General features: G+C 43.5%; 1 protein-coding gene across 1 annotated transcript; it reads right to left on the bottom strand.

Moving 5' to 3' along the window:
• Positions 1 to 9,751: 9,751 nt before the first annotated feature.
• On the bottom strand, positions 9,752 to 10,692 carry LOC123164360 (xyloglucan endotransglucosylase/hydrolase protein 3-like). Its single transcript, XM_044581793.1, has 3 exons — positions 10,618 to 10,692; positions 10,276 to 10,484; positions 9,752 to 10,151 (listed from the first exon to the last, which is right to left on the bottom strand). The coding sequence occupies exons 1-3, from the start codon at positions 10,690 to 10,692 to the stop codon at positions 9,752 to 9,754; spliced, it is 684 nt and encodes a 227-aa protein (XP_044437728.1).
• Between the last annotated feature and the right edge of the window lie 4,899 nt (positions 10,693 to 15,591).

A 15,591-nucleotide genomic window follows, 5' to 3' on the forward strand; every position in this document is an offset into this window, starting at 1 on the left:
GTCAATGGTATTTAGTAAATTATTTCTTCGCCAAGGTCCATGGGCGCAGCTACATGCTACATAAATGGATGTATGGCAGTACTGTTTTCTTGTGTCATTGTGTGCTGCGCACATAAACCTAACTGATCAAGGATAACAAGTCATCTTTAGCGGAATGAAAGAGATAAGTCCACTTAGGATAGTAAGTCGATCACTGTTTCGAAGTTCAGGGTTGAGTCTTAAACATAGTGGTAAGTTGAAAGTTGTAGAGTGGACTTATCTCTAACGAAAATATAATCCTTATAAAAAAATGAACCTTGCCTGAAAAACCAAACGAGTATAATCCAATTTAATTTGGAAACCCTGAACCTCTTGGTTGTAGGTTTATGCACCTAACCAGTTCACACATCAGTCCAAACTGATGGAGGGAGGTGGGCAATATATTCAACACTCCCCCTCACGTCTAGACTATTTTAGTCCTTAGACGTGGGATCGATGTAGGTCGCAGAATCATTTTATTTAATACTGCGTTGGTAGGGTTTTGAAGAGTAAATTGCAAAAAAACACCACAATTGGGGACCCTAAATCAAAAAACCACCACTATTCTTTTTTTTTCAAAAACCCACCACAATTGTGTTGACAGTTTGCAAAAAACGCTGATTGAACGGTTAGAGTCGTTTAATGCAAAATCTGGCGGGTGGGTCCCACTGTCAGGTGCCATGTGGCCAGCAGAATAGACGGCAGAAACGGACGTTAAACAGCAGGTCAACCGAGAACTCTGCCTCCTTGGCATTTTGCCAAACATGTAGTAGGCACACCAGATTGGCAGCCCGATGCATTACTACATGGTTGACCCACCGCTGTCGAGCGCACGCCACCGTCCGTCGGAGTCGCCGCCGAACGCCTAGTCTCCGCGCTCGACCTTTCTCTTCCTCCGTGCGCCGCCACGCCCTCTGTCCCTCCTCTGTGCTCTCTCGCAAGTTGCAGTGGCGCTCCACCGCGCCCTGTCGCCGCCCATTCATGGAGCTCGTGGCCAACGGCCGAGTCTCACAACGCCGTCATGTCAGCTAGCCCCGCCACGGTATCCTCCCTCTTCGCACAAAATGAATTTGACTAGGCTGTCCGGAATCGGCCTTGTCATGGCCGTAATCTCCACCCCTGACCACACCCCGCCACCGCCCGAACTCGACCTCCGGCGAGCCCCAGCCCTCGCCGTCGCCCCCAGCGGATGTGCGTCAACACGTTGGTGCCGCAGAGCATCTTCAGGACGAGCCCTGCGACCTCCTGCCACCTCCCAGTGTCGCCTTGATCTGGCAGTCGCCGCCGCCGCGCCCAAGGCCATCGTCCTCGAGCTCCCCTGCGACACCCACGTTGACTACAAGACAGCTGTGGGTCGGGGGCCGGTGGATTGCCGGTGTCTGCGAGCCAGGACTGAGGCGGCGGGAGAGTTTTCTCACGGGCCGGCGCAGCAGAGTGGGTGGCCGTGTCGCGGCGGCGCAGGCCCTGTGCCCGGCGGCAAGGAGAAGGGTGGTGGCGGGGGCTAGGGGAGGTCGGGGACGCGTGGATCGCTAGCAAGGGGGCAGGGGTGCCCTGGATGCCGGAGCACGGATCTCGCCGGAGTACAAGCTCTCCTCGCTGTCGTCCGTCGCTGCCACAACCGCTCATTCGTTCTTCTCACCTTTTTCTTTTATTCATTTTGTTTCAATGACACACGGACCCCACCTGTCAGCTCGGTTAGACAATAACATCCGTCTCTTCAGGGACGTTACTAGGTGCCACATCAGCTGAATTATGGGTCCCCCTGTTCAGATTCCGCATCAATGGCTGTTTATTCGTGTTATTAGTGCTTTCTGCAAACTGTCACCTAGAAACCGGATTTTTTTTGTAAAAAAAACGAATGGTGGTAGTTTTTTGATTTAGGGTCCACAAATGTGGTGGTTTTCTGCAATTTACTTGGTTTTGAACTCAAGACCTTTTAGCTTGGATACCATATAGAATTTATGCTCCAGCCAACTCATCCAAAAGTCTAAACTATGGAAGAGGGCCGGAAATCATACTCCAACATAGTTTACCTGAATTTTGTAAGAATTTTGTAGATTTCTATAGAAAATTTCCTTTTGAGTCATTTGTTTTCTATGAATGGATTCCTATTCGTATGTAGAATTGGTTTGTATCTTTCACATTTCAATGGAAAAAAATTTAGTTAGGACCTAATGAAAAATATTCATATCCTATGGACCAAATTATTTTTTTTCTTTTAGAATTGAGATACATGTCATACCATTTACGATGACTTTCCTATATTCCTATAATTAGTATTTCCATTCTATGAAACAAAAGACCTAAATATTTCACAGTGCAGCTGCGCCGGATGGACGCGGCGAGTGCACGCGCTAGATGACAAAACTAGTTTGTTGTGTGTAATAAACGCGTTATCCATGGGTAGTGTAAAGCGCATGCATGTGCCAACGTCATCTATTTATTCTGTTTCAAATTTTCAAAAAGCTACAACTTTTGAACCGAGTGTCAGAACGCAGAACCGTTTTCACTGCAGGGTTCGTCGCGACGAGCTCTTCAAAACTAGATCCCATATGAATATGTTTTGATGATTTTTTTCGAAAGCAACTTTGATGCTAGATGAAGCAACATTAGTGTTAAAAATGAGCAACTCTGCTGCTAGATGAATTGCACCGTGTGTATGACTAACTTCGCCTAGTAGCCACCTAGTTAGTTGTGTGCAACAGTGTAATAGGGGGGTCACCATGATTTCTAAGTTGCATACATTGGAAAATAAGTTGTGGATTATTTAGTTGCCTATCATACTGTGAAAATTTCTTACCGTAGAGTGGAAACTCTAACATGGCTTATAAGTTGTCTACCGCAGAAACCAGGTTGCCCTTTCACTACGAAGTTGCCTACGAGTGATCCTCAATTTCTTACAATACTATGAAAGTTGTCCATCAAGGGACCTAAGTTGCCTACAATATCGAAAAGTTTTTGTGGGATTTAAGTCATCTATCATGATTTCAAATTTTGAACTATGTGGGGATGGGTGGTATGAGATCTGTGTATTTTCCTTTTCTAGGGGAGTCTGCCCGCCAACGCTATTAAGCACACGGATGTTGGCTAGCCAGGTCCTGACGAGCTCTTCAAAACTATACCCACATGAATACGTTTTGATGATTTTTCTTTCTTTCAGAAAGCAACTTGGACGCTAGATGAGACAACTTTAGTGCTAAACAGAAGCAACTCCACTCCAATTTAAAGTAACTAAGTACCAACAATGAGCAACTAACTAGTAATAGAGAATAACCTTGAACAGAGGTAGACAACATCATATCACCTTTATAAGCAACTTTCTTTCTACGAGAGACAACTTTAGTGCAAAAAATAGGCAACTTCACTACACTTTCTCCTAATTAATTTTCTCTAACATTCTCCTAACTTCCTCACAGGTACTTCTAAGTTGCATATTCTCCTAGCTTCCTCACTGGTACTTCTAAGTTGCATATTGTTGATTCTAAACTGCCTATAATACTATGAAGTCATCTACCATTGATACTCTTGTATCTGCTATTGCTAACTACGATAGGCAACTTGGTGCTCAATTTTGGCAACTTTTAGAGTGTTTGCATGCAACTTAGAAAAACAATGGTAAACCACTTCACAATATTGTAGGCAACTATTTTTGCAAAGTTAGGCAACCGAGAAGCAATGATAGACAACTAATTACCAATAGTAGGAAACTAGGCATCAATTGGTAGGCAATTTACAATATTTATAGGCAACTGCACATCAATTGTAGGCAACTAACTATCAAACAATAGGCAAATGAGCAACCATGCATGATAGGCAAGTTGGGATAATGTTAGTAAAATTCACAGGTACACATAGTGTAGTGAAGTTGTTTTGTATGTAGCACTAAAGGGGCGTTATGTTTTGTCTGATTTTTCTTGTTTTTACGCCAACAAACCTAATAGGAAGTCCTACTAGGCCAAAGAGAAGAAGTTGCTTCTCTATAGCACGATAGTTGCCTCCTTCACACCCAAAGTTGCCTTAAAAAAGTATCCAGTTGCCCACAGTCAACCATACAATTGCCTAAAACAAAGTATCCAGTTGCCCACAATCAACAAATAGTTTGCCTAAAACCATGTATCCAGTTGCCCAATCCTCACGAACAGAAATATTTTATCAAGACCATTTTTTTATAAATATCTAAATGTTTTAGATACCTGTAATTAAGTTTGGGTCATAGAGGGGGAGTCAAGATTTTCCCCTCCTCGGGTAGGATCCCTTGGTGCGACCGTAGAGGGGAGCGGGTGGAACATACCTATATATGTTGTCTCTACTAGTTGTTTTTGTGGTTCTTTTATTTTGCACAAGGGTTGCATGATGTTACTGCAAGGAGTTTATGGGGCAGCAACCCCTCTTTTAATGCATGACACTAGTTGCTTCAAATTTTGTAAGAGTTGTCTGAAATCATAGCAAAGTTGTTGCATGTTTTTTACTTTTGCATAGGGGATGCATCCTATTTTTTACTGCAAGGAACTCATATGGGGCAGCAGACCTTTTTACATGCCTGATAGTAGTTGGACTCAGTGGATGGCTAAAAGTGTCTAGAGAGGTCGATTCCGATATTTGGGGCGTTTTGGTGATCCACGTTGGAGTTGTCTTTATGTTAGGCGATTTAGAGGTGAAACTACTCAATTGATAGTCATGGTAACCGACTTAAAAGGATCCTCCGTTGATAGGTAGTCATACTAGGAAAAAGGAGTTGCTTTTCTATAACACTAAAGTTGCCTCTGTAGCACACAAAGTTGCTCGGAAAAAAAGTTCTTCGAAACCTACTCATATGGGATCTAGTTTTCAAGAACTCGTCGCGAGAAACCCACCGGTGAAAACGGATTTGAATTTTGACATTATAATCAAAAGTTACAAGTTTTTAAAGTTTTTGATCCCCTAATAAATGCAGGTGGGAGCTGGCGCGGGAGGTTTTTCCTTTTCTAGACTGTCCTGACGCGGCGTGCGGTAAAACTTTTTTTGGGGGAGGGCGCTCGCTCGCCTGAACGGGCGCTCGTGCGCCAGGTAGCCAGGTCCAAAGAGGCCTAATATGATACTACAAGTTAGCCTCTAAGGCTATGATCTGCGTTTGTCGTTGTATAACATCACAGCGTGTCTCCCGCTGGCACTAGGCTAGATTAATGGGATACGTCATATCAGAGATAATGGAACAAGATAACTTTCGGTGATCTAAAAGAATCTGGGTTAATGAGATCCTAAGACAGGAAATCTTAATGAAACGACACTTAGCGAACACGGCCAGGGTAACCCGCCTTAACGGAGCACGACCACAAGAGAGCGTCAAACGAGATGGCTCGGCCGGTGGCTTGGCAACGATGCAAAGTAGTTGTAGTCCGTGAAGATGCATGACCGAATGAATTTGAATTGTTCGTCGATTGACTGACTTACCAGCCGTCCTCATCTCCCCCATGCCATTACCCGCCATTGGTCACAGCAACATGCCATGCATGACGCGGCCAGCTTAGATTTAGCTAGCTATATGGCCACATGCATATTTGACTTGCATGCTATAGGATATACAAGATCCAATAACTTACATGAACTTACTTTCGAACTTTCGATGAGCAAGCCTCACTTCTACGTTCATATTGCACAAATATGATCATTTGAGAGAGAAAAATATACAAGTTAACTTATTGTAAACAGTAGCTGCACAAGTTACGAGGGCTTTTGGCGGGCGACCTCCATGGAGGTGGATATTTTAAAAAATCTATAATTACATTTTGGAGTTTCAAAAAATTCTGAAAAAAATTCTACACATTCATGGATGTATTCTACATGTGTATAAAATCTCACAACGAAATACATTATGGTGAGAGCTACACAAAAAAGAGAAAACCGTGCATTTCTAATAGTGAACAGTGTTTGTATTGTTCATCAGTTCGAAAACCGCGATTATGCTTTTTTGTGTAGCTCTCATCATAATGTGTTTCATCTTCAAAATTTACACACATGTAGAATACATCCAAGTTAACATGTATGATTTTTTCAGAATTTTTTGAAACTTTAAAATATGTTTTTCAATTTTTTTCAAAATACCCACCTCCATTGAGGTTGACCGCCGTTGGCATTTTGGGCACAAGTCACTCAATTTGTTGGAAGCACAGACCACAAAAGGGTCATATATTACCATGGGGAGTACAAGTTAATTAGGTCGTAGAAAGTTCATCATAACTTAGCAATATGGAAATCTAGTTTCAAAGCTATTGACTCAAGGAAAACAACAATAAAAATGGCTCGTAATTTCGACGGTCAATTTAAAAATATTTGAAATTTAGATCCCAAAAAAGAAAAACATGACACCCCCCTCCCATCCTGAATGGGTGAAAAAAACTTACTAATACTTTTTCTTAGGATGGTTTACATGCGCTAAGCCATGTGTCACGGACCATCAAATAGTTTTTTGTTTTCATATTTCTTTTCCAGATGCCCTGAAACCATACGATGCCTCTATTTCCCACGGGCACCTTGTCATGTCCTTTTTTTTTTAATTTCAATTATCCTGTCATGAGTCGTTACATGGCTGACATGGTGACACTCTAGGGCGCCGATTCTATTTAGCCCCTAGGTCAAGGCATAGTGGTTTAGTGAGGTGTCGTGTACCCCCTATGCTCCCGCTACATACACTGGGCCGGCCCACCTAGCTCTATGTTCCGGTTTTGGAACATTTTAGAACCTTCTAAGACTTTTTTTTGTTTGTTTTTAAGCTTATTTATTTCTGTTCTTTACTTTCCATTTTCATTTTTGTTTTATTTTTGTATTTCCATTTGATTTTTTTCCCTTATTTTTGATTCTTTTTTATGCTTTTTTCCTTTTCCCTTTTTTATTTCCAAAATCACGACATTTTTTGAAATCCAGGAACATTTTTCGAATTTGTGAATTTTTTTTATAATTTCGAACACTTTTTGTAAAAATCATGAAGTAGTTTTGAATTCGCAGAAATTTTTCAAATTCATGAATATTTTTTGAATTCTGGAAATATTTTGCAAATCCATGAACAGTATTTATCATGAATGTTTTTGAAATATAGTAATATTTTCAAATACCTGAACTTTTCTGAAATTCGAGAGCCTTTAATAAAATTTGGCAAAAATTTAAAAAAATTCAATAATTTTAAAACATGAGAAGATTTTTGAAATTCTTGAACTTCCTGGAATATTTTAAGAATTAATGAACAATTTTTAAATTTACTGAACATTTTTTAATTTCGAAATTTTTAAATATCCCAAACTTTTTTTATTTTGGAATTCGTGAACATTTTTTCAAACTTAGAAATAGAAAAGGAAAAAAAATCAAAAGAAACGGAAAAAAGCAAAAAAAAAATGCAGGGGTGCGCCCGCCCTGCACTTGGGCATGCCCATAGCGCGCAAGGGGATGCGCGATTGCTGCCTTCCCTATGGGTGTTGCCAGGAATAGGAGTTCCCACTCTAGGGATCACCACGAGAGAGATGAACGTCGATTCAATGATGATTTCTATGGATAGTGGATCACACATAGAAGGCTTTTTGAATTAATGTGCCCGGGCCATTAACAATATGAATCTGGCCAGCCCATCACATATGCATTCGTGCTTGTGATGTACTATCTTTGTCGGGCTTTATCAGTCCTCATTGGATTTTGGGTTCAAGTTTGACCACATATTTGACTAGGAAATTATCAATGTCACAAACAATTATATTGTTAGATTCATATTTGAATGTAGTTTTCAGTGGTATTATTGTTGCTACGTATAATATTTTATTAGTTAAAATCATGGTCAATATAACACCCAATATATGAGGGGACTAGTATGGACAGAGGTGATAGCTTTCAGGTGTCCATATTAGATTCCCATATATATATATATATATATATATATATATATATATATATATATATATATATATATATATATATATATAATAACGATGAAGGTGGTATCTTGGAGATCATGTCCATATTTAGAAGAAAACTAAGTTGTAGTTAACTCGGTATGAAAAAAAATAACAATCAAAATGCTTTTCTAGGTTGAAGGTTTGATTTTCTGAATTTCGCCAGTGCAACAAATATGGGCTAGTTTTACCGGAGGGATTAATTATAGATTGGCTTGTCGAACATTTTCGAAGAACATACTTCCTCCATCTAAATATATATGATTAAATACGTTTTTCGAGCTTGTCTTTGACCATTGATAAGATTAATAAAATATGATATCTATGATATAAAATTATACCATCTGTCCAATAATATAAAATTTTAGGGCTAATAACATCTTATGTTATCGGATGGATTGAGTATATCATTAGAAACTCATTTCATATACAAATTTGATGGTATAGCTTTGCAACATACACATATATTGTTAATCTAACAAGTGGTCAAAGGCAACCTTGGAAAAACGTATTAGACCCTACACATTTAAATGGAGGGACTACAAGACTTTTCATCACCAGAAAAACAAAAATAAATTCCTCTTTAATTTTCGTAACGCAGAAATGAATGTGTAGTTAACTACAAATAAACTAGTTTTTTAGGGGTAAAACCAAGTTTATTAATCAAAAATCACGGTGTGTGGGATGCGGTTTACATCATGGGGTTGGTTAAACCAGACATGACGCCCTTGACCAGGGTAGAGAGAGAACTTTACTAAACTATGTGCTTCAGAATTGACATCACGACATTCGAAAGTAAAGTTACTAGTTACGTTGAAATTGACCTACTTTGTGATTAATCTCATTAACTATGACACCGTAACTACCTCGGCTTCCTTTGATGATATCAGCAACCACTTGCTTCTTACTAAAAAAACAAGTGCAGTTCAAAAAAAAACTAGTGAGCTGCTTAATAAAGCAATTGTGAGGATTCCGTACCAACCTGGCTAGCCCACCACCCATGGTGCTTTTAGCGTGCAGAACCTGGGTGTTTCTGAAAGTAAATCATAAATCAGTTGTGTGGTCTATGCCCTTTGTGCAAGCAAGTTCAAGAATCGGTGGATCATCTCTTCTTCAAGTGTCGCTTCACGCTAAGGATTTGGGGCATGATCAAAATTTGGCTTCAGCTGGATCACTTTGATACTTCCACATGGCAATCGTCCACCAAGGTGTGATGGATCGGTCTATCTGACGAGGCCACCCCTACCCGCAAGCCCATGGCCTCGTTAACCATGCTCCTCTCTTGGATAATTTGGAATGAGAGAAACGCGAGTTTTTCGGCAAAAGAGCACTCCTCTTACGATCCTCCAGAACATCAAGGTGGAGGCGGCGCTATGGGTGTCCTTGGGCGCCAAGCAATTGGGTTTCATTATGTCGCGAGAGTAACAACCTTGTTGTAAGGGTGTGTTGTAATGAGTATGTTCGAACTCATGTCCCTCTTAATTAATACTCCCTCCGTTTCAAATTACTTAACTCATATTTATCTAGACATGAATGTATCTGGACACTAAACAAGTATAGATACATCTGTATTTAGAAAAATTCAAATCAACTAATTTGGAATGGAGGGAGTATATATGTGGCAAATCATTTACCCGGATTGAGAAAAATAACAGTCGGCCTGAAATTCAAATAGACGGCCACACACCCATATTATGCAAATATTATTCGGTGCCACTACACATTTGTTGAGGACATCCATTAAATATGCTTGCCTCCCGTGCATAAATAAACCATTTTTAAGTGGAAATCGATCTGATGATCTGATCCAAGCTAGTAGGCTAAGTAGTAGTGTGGCTGCACTCAACCGGCATCGTGGTGTTCTTGAACCGATCTTTGTCAGCGCAGTAGTCGTAGTACATGTACGTCTTCTTGACGTTCTCGTAGGCCGCCCGCTGCCGGGCGGACAGCCTCCTGTACCGGCGGGCGTTCCACCACCAGTCCGTCGAGTGGCACGGCGTCGAGCTGGTGTTGGCGCAGGCGTCGACGTTGAAGCCCTGGTACCCCGCGGTGAAGGGCGCGCGGTTCCAGTCGATCTTGATCCTGCCGCGGTCCGTCGCCCAGTCGGAGCCGTTCCACAGGCTCGCCCAGATGCCCATCCGCTTCGCCGGGAACTCGTACTCCGGCACACGGCCCGTGAGGTTCCTCAGCACCCGTATCGGCACATCGTCCACGAATATCCTGCGAATTGCACATGATACGGATTTCAAATCAAACATTGCACATTCAAACTCTGGATTAAAGTGTGTACTAATTTCTATTTTTATTTTAGAAGATGTACTAATTTCTTTGGAATGGAGCATACGTACACGAGCTGGTGAGGGTTCCAGAGTATCTTGTACTCGTGGAAGTCTCGGCTGCCGGGTCGAACCACAGCTTCAGCCTCTGCTCCCTGTTGCCGTGGCCGTTGACGAAGACGTTGGTCTGGAGGGTGATGGGCTGGCCGTCCACGTTGCCCAGGAACTCGAAGTCCACCTCGTCGCGGTCACTGCTCTGAGGTGGTACTGACATTAGCTGCATGCACGTCAAACAGTTACACCACATCACAGATTTTAACGAGAAGTCAGAAGTATGAGCAGCAAGCATGCACGGATCAACAACTCACAAAGAAAGCTGTGACGACTCCGGGCGTGTACCCTCCGGGTACCTTCATCCTCATGCGGAAGAACCCCGAGCCATACGTCGACTTGGAGCAGAACCCGGCGCCGGACCTCTTGTCCATGGTGAGACGAACCTGTGTCCCCTGGTTGACAAGGTGATAGCCGTCTGCACCCCATGTGGGCACGTAGTTGTCGTCGAACACCGGCGTCCTTGCCGTCGCCGGGGCCACGGCCGAGAGGAGGACGAGCAAGAGGAGAAGCCATGGGTGCTGCACACTGGAGGCCATTGCTAGCTTAGCTACAGAGATGTGTGTGACGCCGTGAGCGCGCTTGCTTGCTTTTATAGTACTTGACCATGTACACGTTAGATCATCGATTCGATCTACCTGCCGGCCGGCGGGGCTTCTTCACCACGCAAAACTCAATCGGGCCACGCACTAGTGCATGCACGAACGCGTTGGCCGATGCCGTATATGGTGTGTCGTCGTCATCGTGGCGATATCTTCTTCCGCTTGGGGTCTTTGCTTAATGATCACAACTCACGAGCACTAGCTTCGTGGTTTGCTAATCCAGGTCTTTCATTAGGCAATTTTATGAGTCCATGTGGCTTAGGTTGTCTTGTAGAGTAGACGTCAACATCGTTTAGAAACAATGAGAGTGGTTTTTCTACCATGCACCGATGCTTTGCTCCCTCTCCCTACCCCGACCCCGCCTCGCGCGGCCTCCCCGGGCAGTGGCCGGGGCGGCTCCACCGCATCCTCTCCTCACCCCCACCCCTCCGTTCTCCCTCCCCCGCCGCCGCCGGACGGCGCCCCCGGATCTAGCCGGGTGGTCTCGGCGGCGGCGGGCCTTCCTTTCCCCCGCGCGCGGCGCCCTTCCCGGGGCAGGGCTCGGCGGCGGGAGCAACTTGGCTGGCGGCGGTCCGGCGTCCTGGCGGCGAGGGCCAGCGGCTGGAGCGGTGGTGGTGCAGCCTCGTGTGGCGGGGCGGCCTGGTGCGCTCGATAGCCGGTGGCGCGACCCCGGCCCAGATCTGGGCCCTTAGGGCCCCATCTGGGTCCTAGTGGGCTAGCGCCGGCGTGGCTTCGTTGCCTCCGGCATGGTGAAGTGGAGGGGCGGCTTGGACAGGGAGCAGCGATGCCGACGGCATGCCTTCTGCAGCGCGACGGTGGAGCTTTATGGGCATTTGAGGGCCTGGCCGGGCCTATGGGTCCACGGGCCTGGTATGCTCCTGCCATTGCGTCCGGTCGGATCCCGTTGGTGATGGTGGAGGTTGGGGCCTCCCGCATGCTGACGGTGCTGCTGCTCCGAGTCCCGGCTTCTCTTCTTCGCCGTGTAGGTCCCACTTCGCGGCGCCGTGGTGAGACAGCGTGGGAGCGCTGACTCAAGACCGTATTGGCGCAGGGTGATGGACGATATGGTGGCGTGCTCCGGAGCACCCAGGGTGATGGTTGGGATCAGGAGAAATCCCTGTCGGCCTAGCCGACTCCGACGCGGTGGCGCCTGAGGGTGCCACCGGACCTTCCTGGAGGGCGTTGGGTGTCACCCATCCATTCTCCTTGCCGTGTACCGAGGGAAACCCTTGCAGCAGCGTCGTCGTCGCGTTCTTTCTTCGAGGTGTTGTGTGGTACTGGCGCTTCGGAGTCGGAGCTTGGTGGAAGATCCCCGGTGGGTGTAGCGGTCGCGATGCTTCTTCGTTTTTGTTGATCCGTCGTTGTCGGCATTTGTTTCTTTTATATTTTCTCTTTCGTTTCTTTTGGGCGTGCCTGTGCTGCTTCTGCCCCATCACCTATCGTGGGATGTATCGGTGATGGTTGCTTTGTAATACAAAGCGGGGGGAAACCCTATTTCGAGAAGACAATGAGAGTGGTTCCGCACAAAATTTGTCTTGTTTCAATTTTCTATAATGTTTTATCGCATTTTTTTCCTTGTTTCAAAGTGTATCATAAGATTTTGTGTTATACTAACAAAATAAAAGTGCATTAGTTCATATTGGAGTTACTGGTACACAATGCTTCACAATGCGACATTTCGATACATGTTTTTTAACTGCATTTTGATGCACATGTTAAAACAAGAAGAAAAATACCTGATACAATATTTTTAAACAAGTACAAACTTGTGAAACTCAAACAATATAGCACAAATCTCAAAGCGAACGGACAGTGGATCCATATACTTATCCCATGCATGGTAGGGTTTGTTTTTCTCTAAAAAAAATACATCCATCGATCCAAGTCATGAGTAGTACTCCCTCCATTCCCTTATACAAGGCCACAAACTCAAATTACAGGTACCTAGGTAAAAAATTAATGACTACTTTGCAAGCCAATTTTTCTTCTTGTTAATTGGGATCATTAATACGTCTGCACAGTGTCATTATGACTACATGCATGCAAGTATTAAATAAGTTGCTAGTACGAGAAAACGTCATTAAATTTTGCCTCGGTTACTGTTAGTGGCCTTGTATAGATGCAAAATGTATTTTTCATAGTGGCCTTGTATAAGGGAATGGAGGGAGTACTACTTAGTGATCTAAAAAGTCTTATATTAATTTACAGAGGGAGTACTATGTGCAAGAGATTAAGGCGTAGTCTAAAGACCCACTAAGGATATGAGCTGAGGTGGAGAAGTGTTAAATAGTGAAAAGAGAGTAACGATGTATTTGATACCACCACCAATTTGAGAAAACTATGAGATACATATTGCCTTGATCCGAAATACAGTTTATTCTACGCCCCTAAGTATTTTTGCTCATGGTTCATATGCATGAATGCATGCCTTCATTTATCTCAACAAAAATTAAGCCTGCAACTCTAGCATTTACATTGCATTTGTGAGGAAAAAAAGAAAGTTGTAGACATAATTAGTTAAAGATAGCATCGGCATTTTGCTTGCACTCTAAGAAGACCTACATTTTGGATTGGAGACTATATAAAACTAGGAATGTATATTTTTAAGTCATGTGGAAATGGTTATTAATAAATCCGTAATCTTAAATATTGATTCTTCATCCAAGGGTTAATGAAATGGTCGCACATTTTATATATAATATGCAATTCTAAGTCTAACAATGTGTTACTAGACAGATGAATAATCCTGATGGCACCATGAATCCTCTTTGGCAATCATCGTGATTCCTAATTAGACTTCCACATTAACTTTTTCCTCAGTTTGTGTGTTTTATATACAACTGATATTACTGCATTGTGATTGATCCGGTTCACTCTACGTATGTTTTTGTCTCATATTTATTAAATCTTTCCATGTACGCCAAGCATCAAAGTTTGCACGTAAGACAACCAAGAATATGAGTTGTGTCGTCTCCTACTATTTTAGTTGTTATGCATGAAAAACATATCAATGTTCTCTCTCTTTATCACTGATTATAGAGAATATTAACATTGAAGTTAGCTAACGTCAGATGTGTTTGTATATGCACTTAGCGACTACGGCTAGTAGTGTGATTATACGTTTTAGTGAAAATACAAAAACGCTTGGCCCGAATAAAACATTGTGGCTTAAAATTAGTGTAAAATGGCTCTCTCCGAAGCTTGATGTCAAGTACACATATTCCTAGTTACCCCGAGAGATGGTTTACAGGTCTTGTCCCGCAAGGTTCAGTGCTTAATTTGCTTGTGTCTTCCATTACTGAAAACCTTGGAGAACAAGCGCAAACTGTGTTGGAAATATGAGCAATTTACCGAATGATTTTATTAACAGAAATACTAGATAAAGCACGACTAGTATAGCAGTGATAAAACCGAAAATACAAAGGTGAACATGGGTGCGCGCGCACCCACGTGAATAGTAAATTCATAAAAAATACTAAAAAAATAAAAAAATTCTGAAATTTCGCGATATGAACCTTAGTCGATCATTCTACTCAATGTAAAGTTTCATGATGTATTGACACCCGTGGTATTCTTAGTGAAGAAAATACAAATGCGACCATACTATTCATTAAATAGTGTTTTTTAATATAGCTTTGATTAGTTTTGATTTTGTCATTTTTGCCCAGATTACCACGGATGTGATTTCTTCATGAAACTTCATATGCGAGTATACCAGTTGACTATGTAATATTACAAAAATAAATTCAGATTTTTTAAATTTTCTAGCATTTTTTTGAATTTATTATTCATAAAGGATGCGCGCGAACCCATGTTCACCAAATCCGCGTCCTGATAAAACAAGTCATGTGATTTGACAAAGAGAAGGTAAACAGCATCTGCATATATGAACTAGAACCGAACACATCTAGAACAGACACTAGAGCAAGAAGTTGTGACAGAACCTCTAACAGGAAGAGTATGAGAACGTACGGAACGGGAGCAGATGCACCGGTCTTGGGGTCGGTGTCCTCGCCAGCCATGTCGTCGAGGATGTTGTCGACGTCGGGGAAGAAGTCGTTGTCGGGGAAGTAGTCGCTGGAGTCCGGGGCGTCCGTGACGAAGAAGTCAGTAGTCGCGCTGAGCACTCCCCAAAAACATTATCACCCTTCTCCCGTACAGGACTCAAAAGGTGCGGTTCCGGAGGCCTACTGTCCCGACCTGTGGTGCATGCTGCAAGCCGGGATGGGGAAGAACGTAGCAGCAGCGCAGTGCTCAGGAACTTGTGGCGAGAGGAAGAAGAGATTCTGGTGCATCTCTCTGAGAGGAGCGACCTCCCTTTTATAGGCGCAAGAGAAGGAGGCAAGAGGCTGCGCCGGGAGCTGAAGAGAACGATGGAGACGAAACGAACAGGCAGCAGGCGAAGAGGTGCGCCGTTTGTATTCAATCTCCACTACAGCAAAAACGTTTCAGCTTCCGCGTGACCTTTCGTATACCCGTCGTGCGTGGCAAAAATTTAGACATCGGCTCGGCTCATTCCCGCGGCGCGGCGCGGCGCGGCGCGTCGCGTGGCGAGGCGGGCGGCGGAGGAGGAGCGCGCGTGGATGTCCCTCTTGTTCTCATCCTCATACATATGGAGAAAGAGCCCCCTTATAAAAAGGTCCAACTCCCTCTAAACTAGCAATGTGGGAC

This window comes from Triticum aestivum, chromosome 7D (assembly GCF_018294505.1).
Source record: "Triticum aestivum cultivar Chinese Spring chromosome 7D, IWGSC CS RefSeq v2.1, whole genome shotgun sequence".
In the NCBI taxonomy this organism is placed as follows: domain Eukaryota; kingdom Viridiplantae; phylum Streptophyta; class Magnoliopsida; order Poales; family Poaceae; genus Triticum; species Triticum aestivum.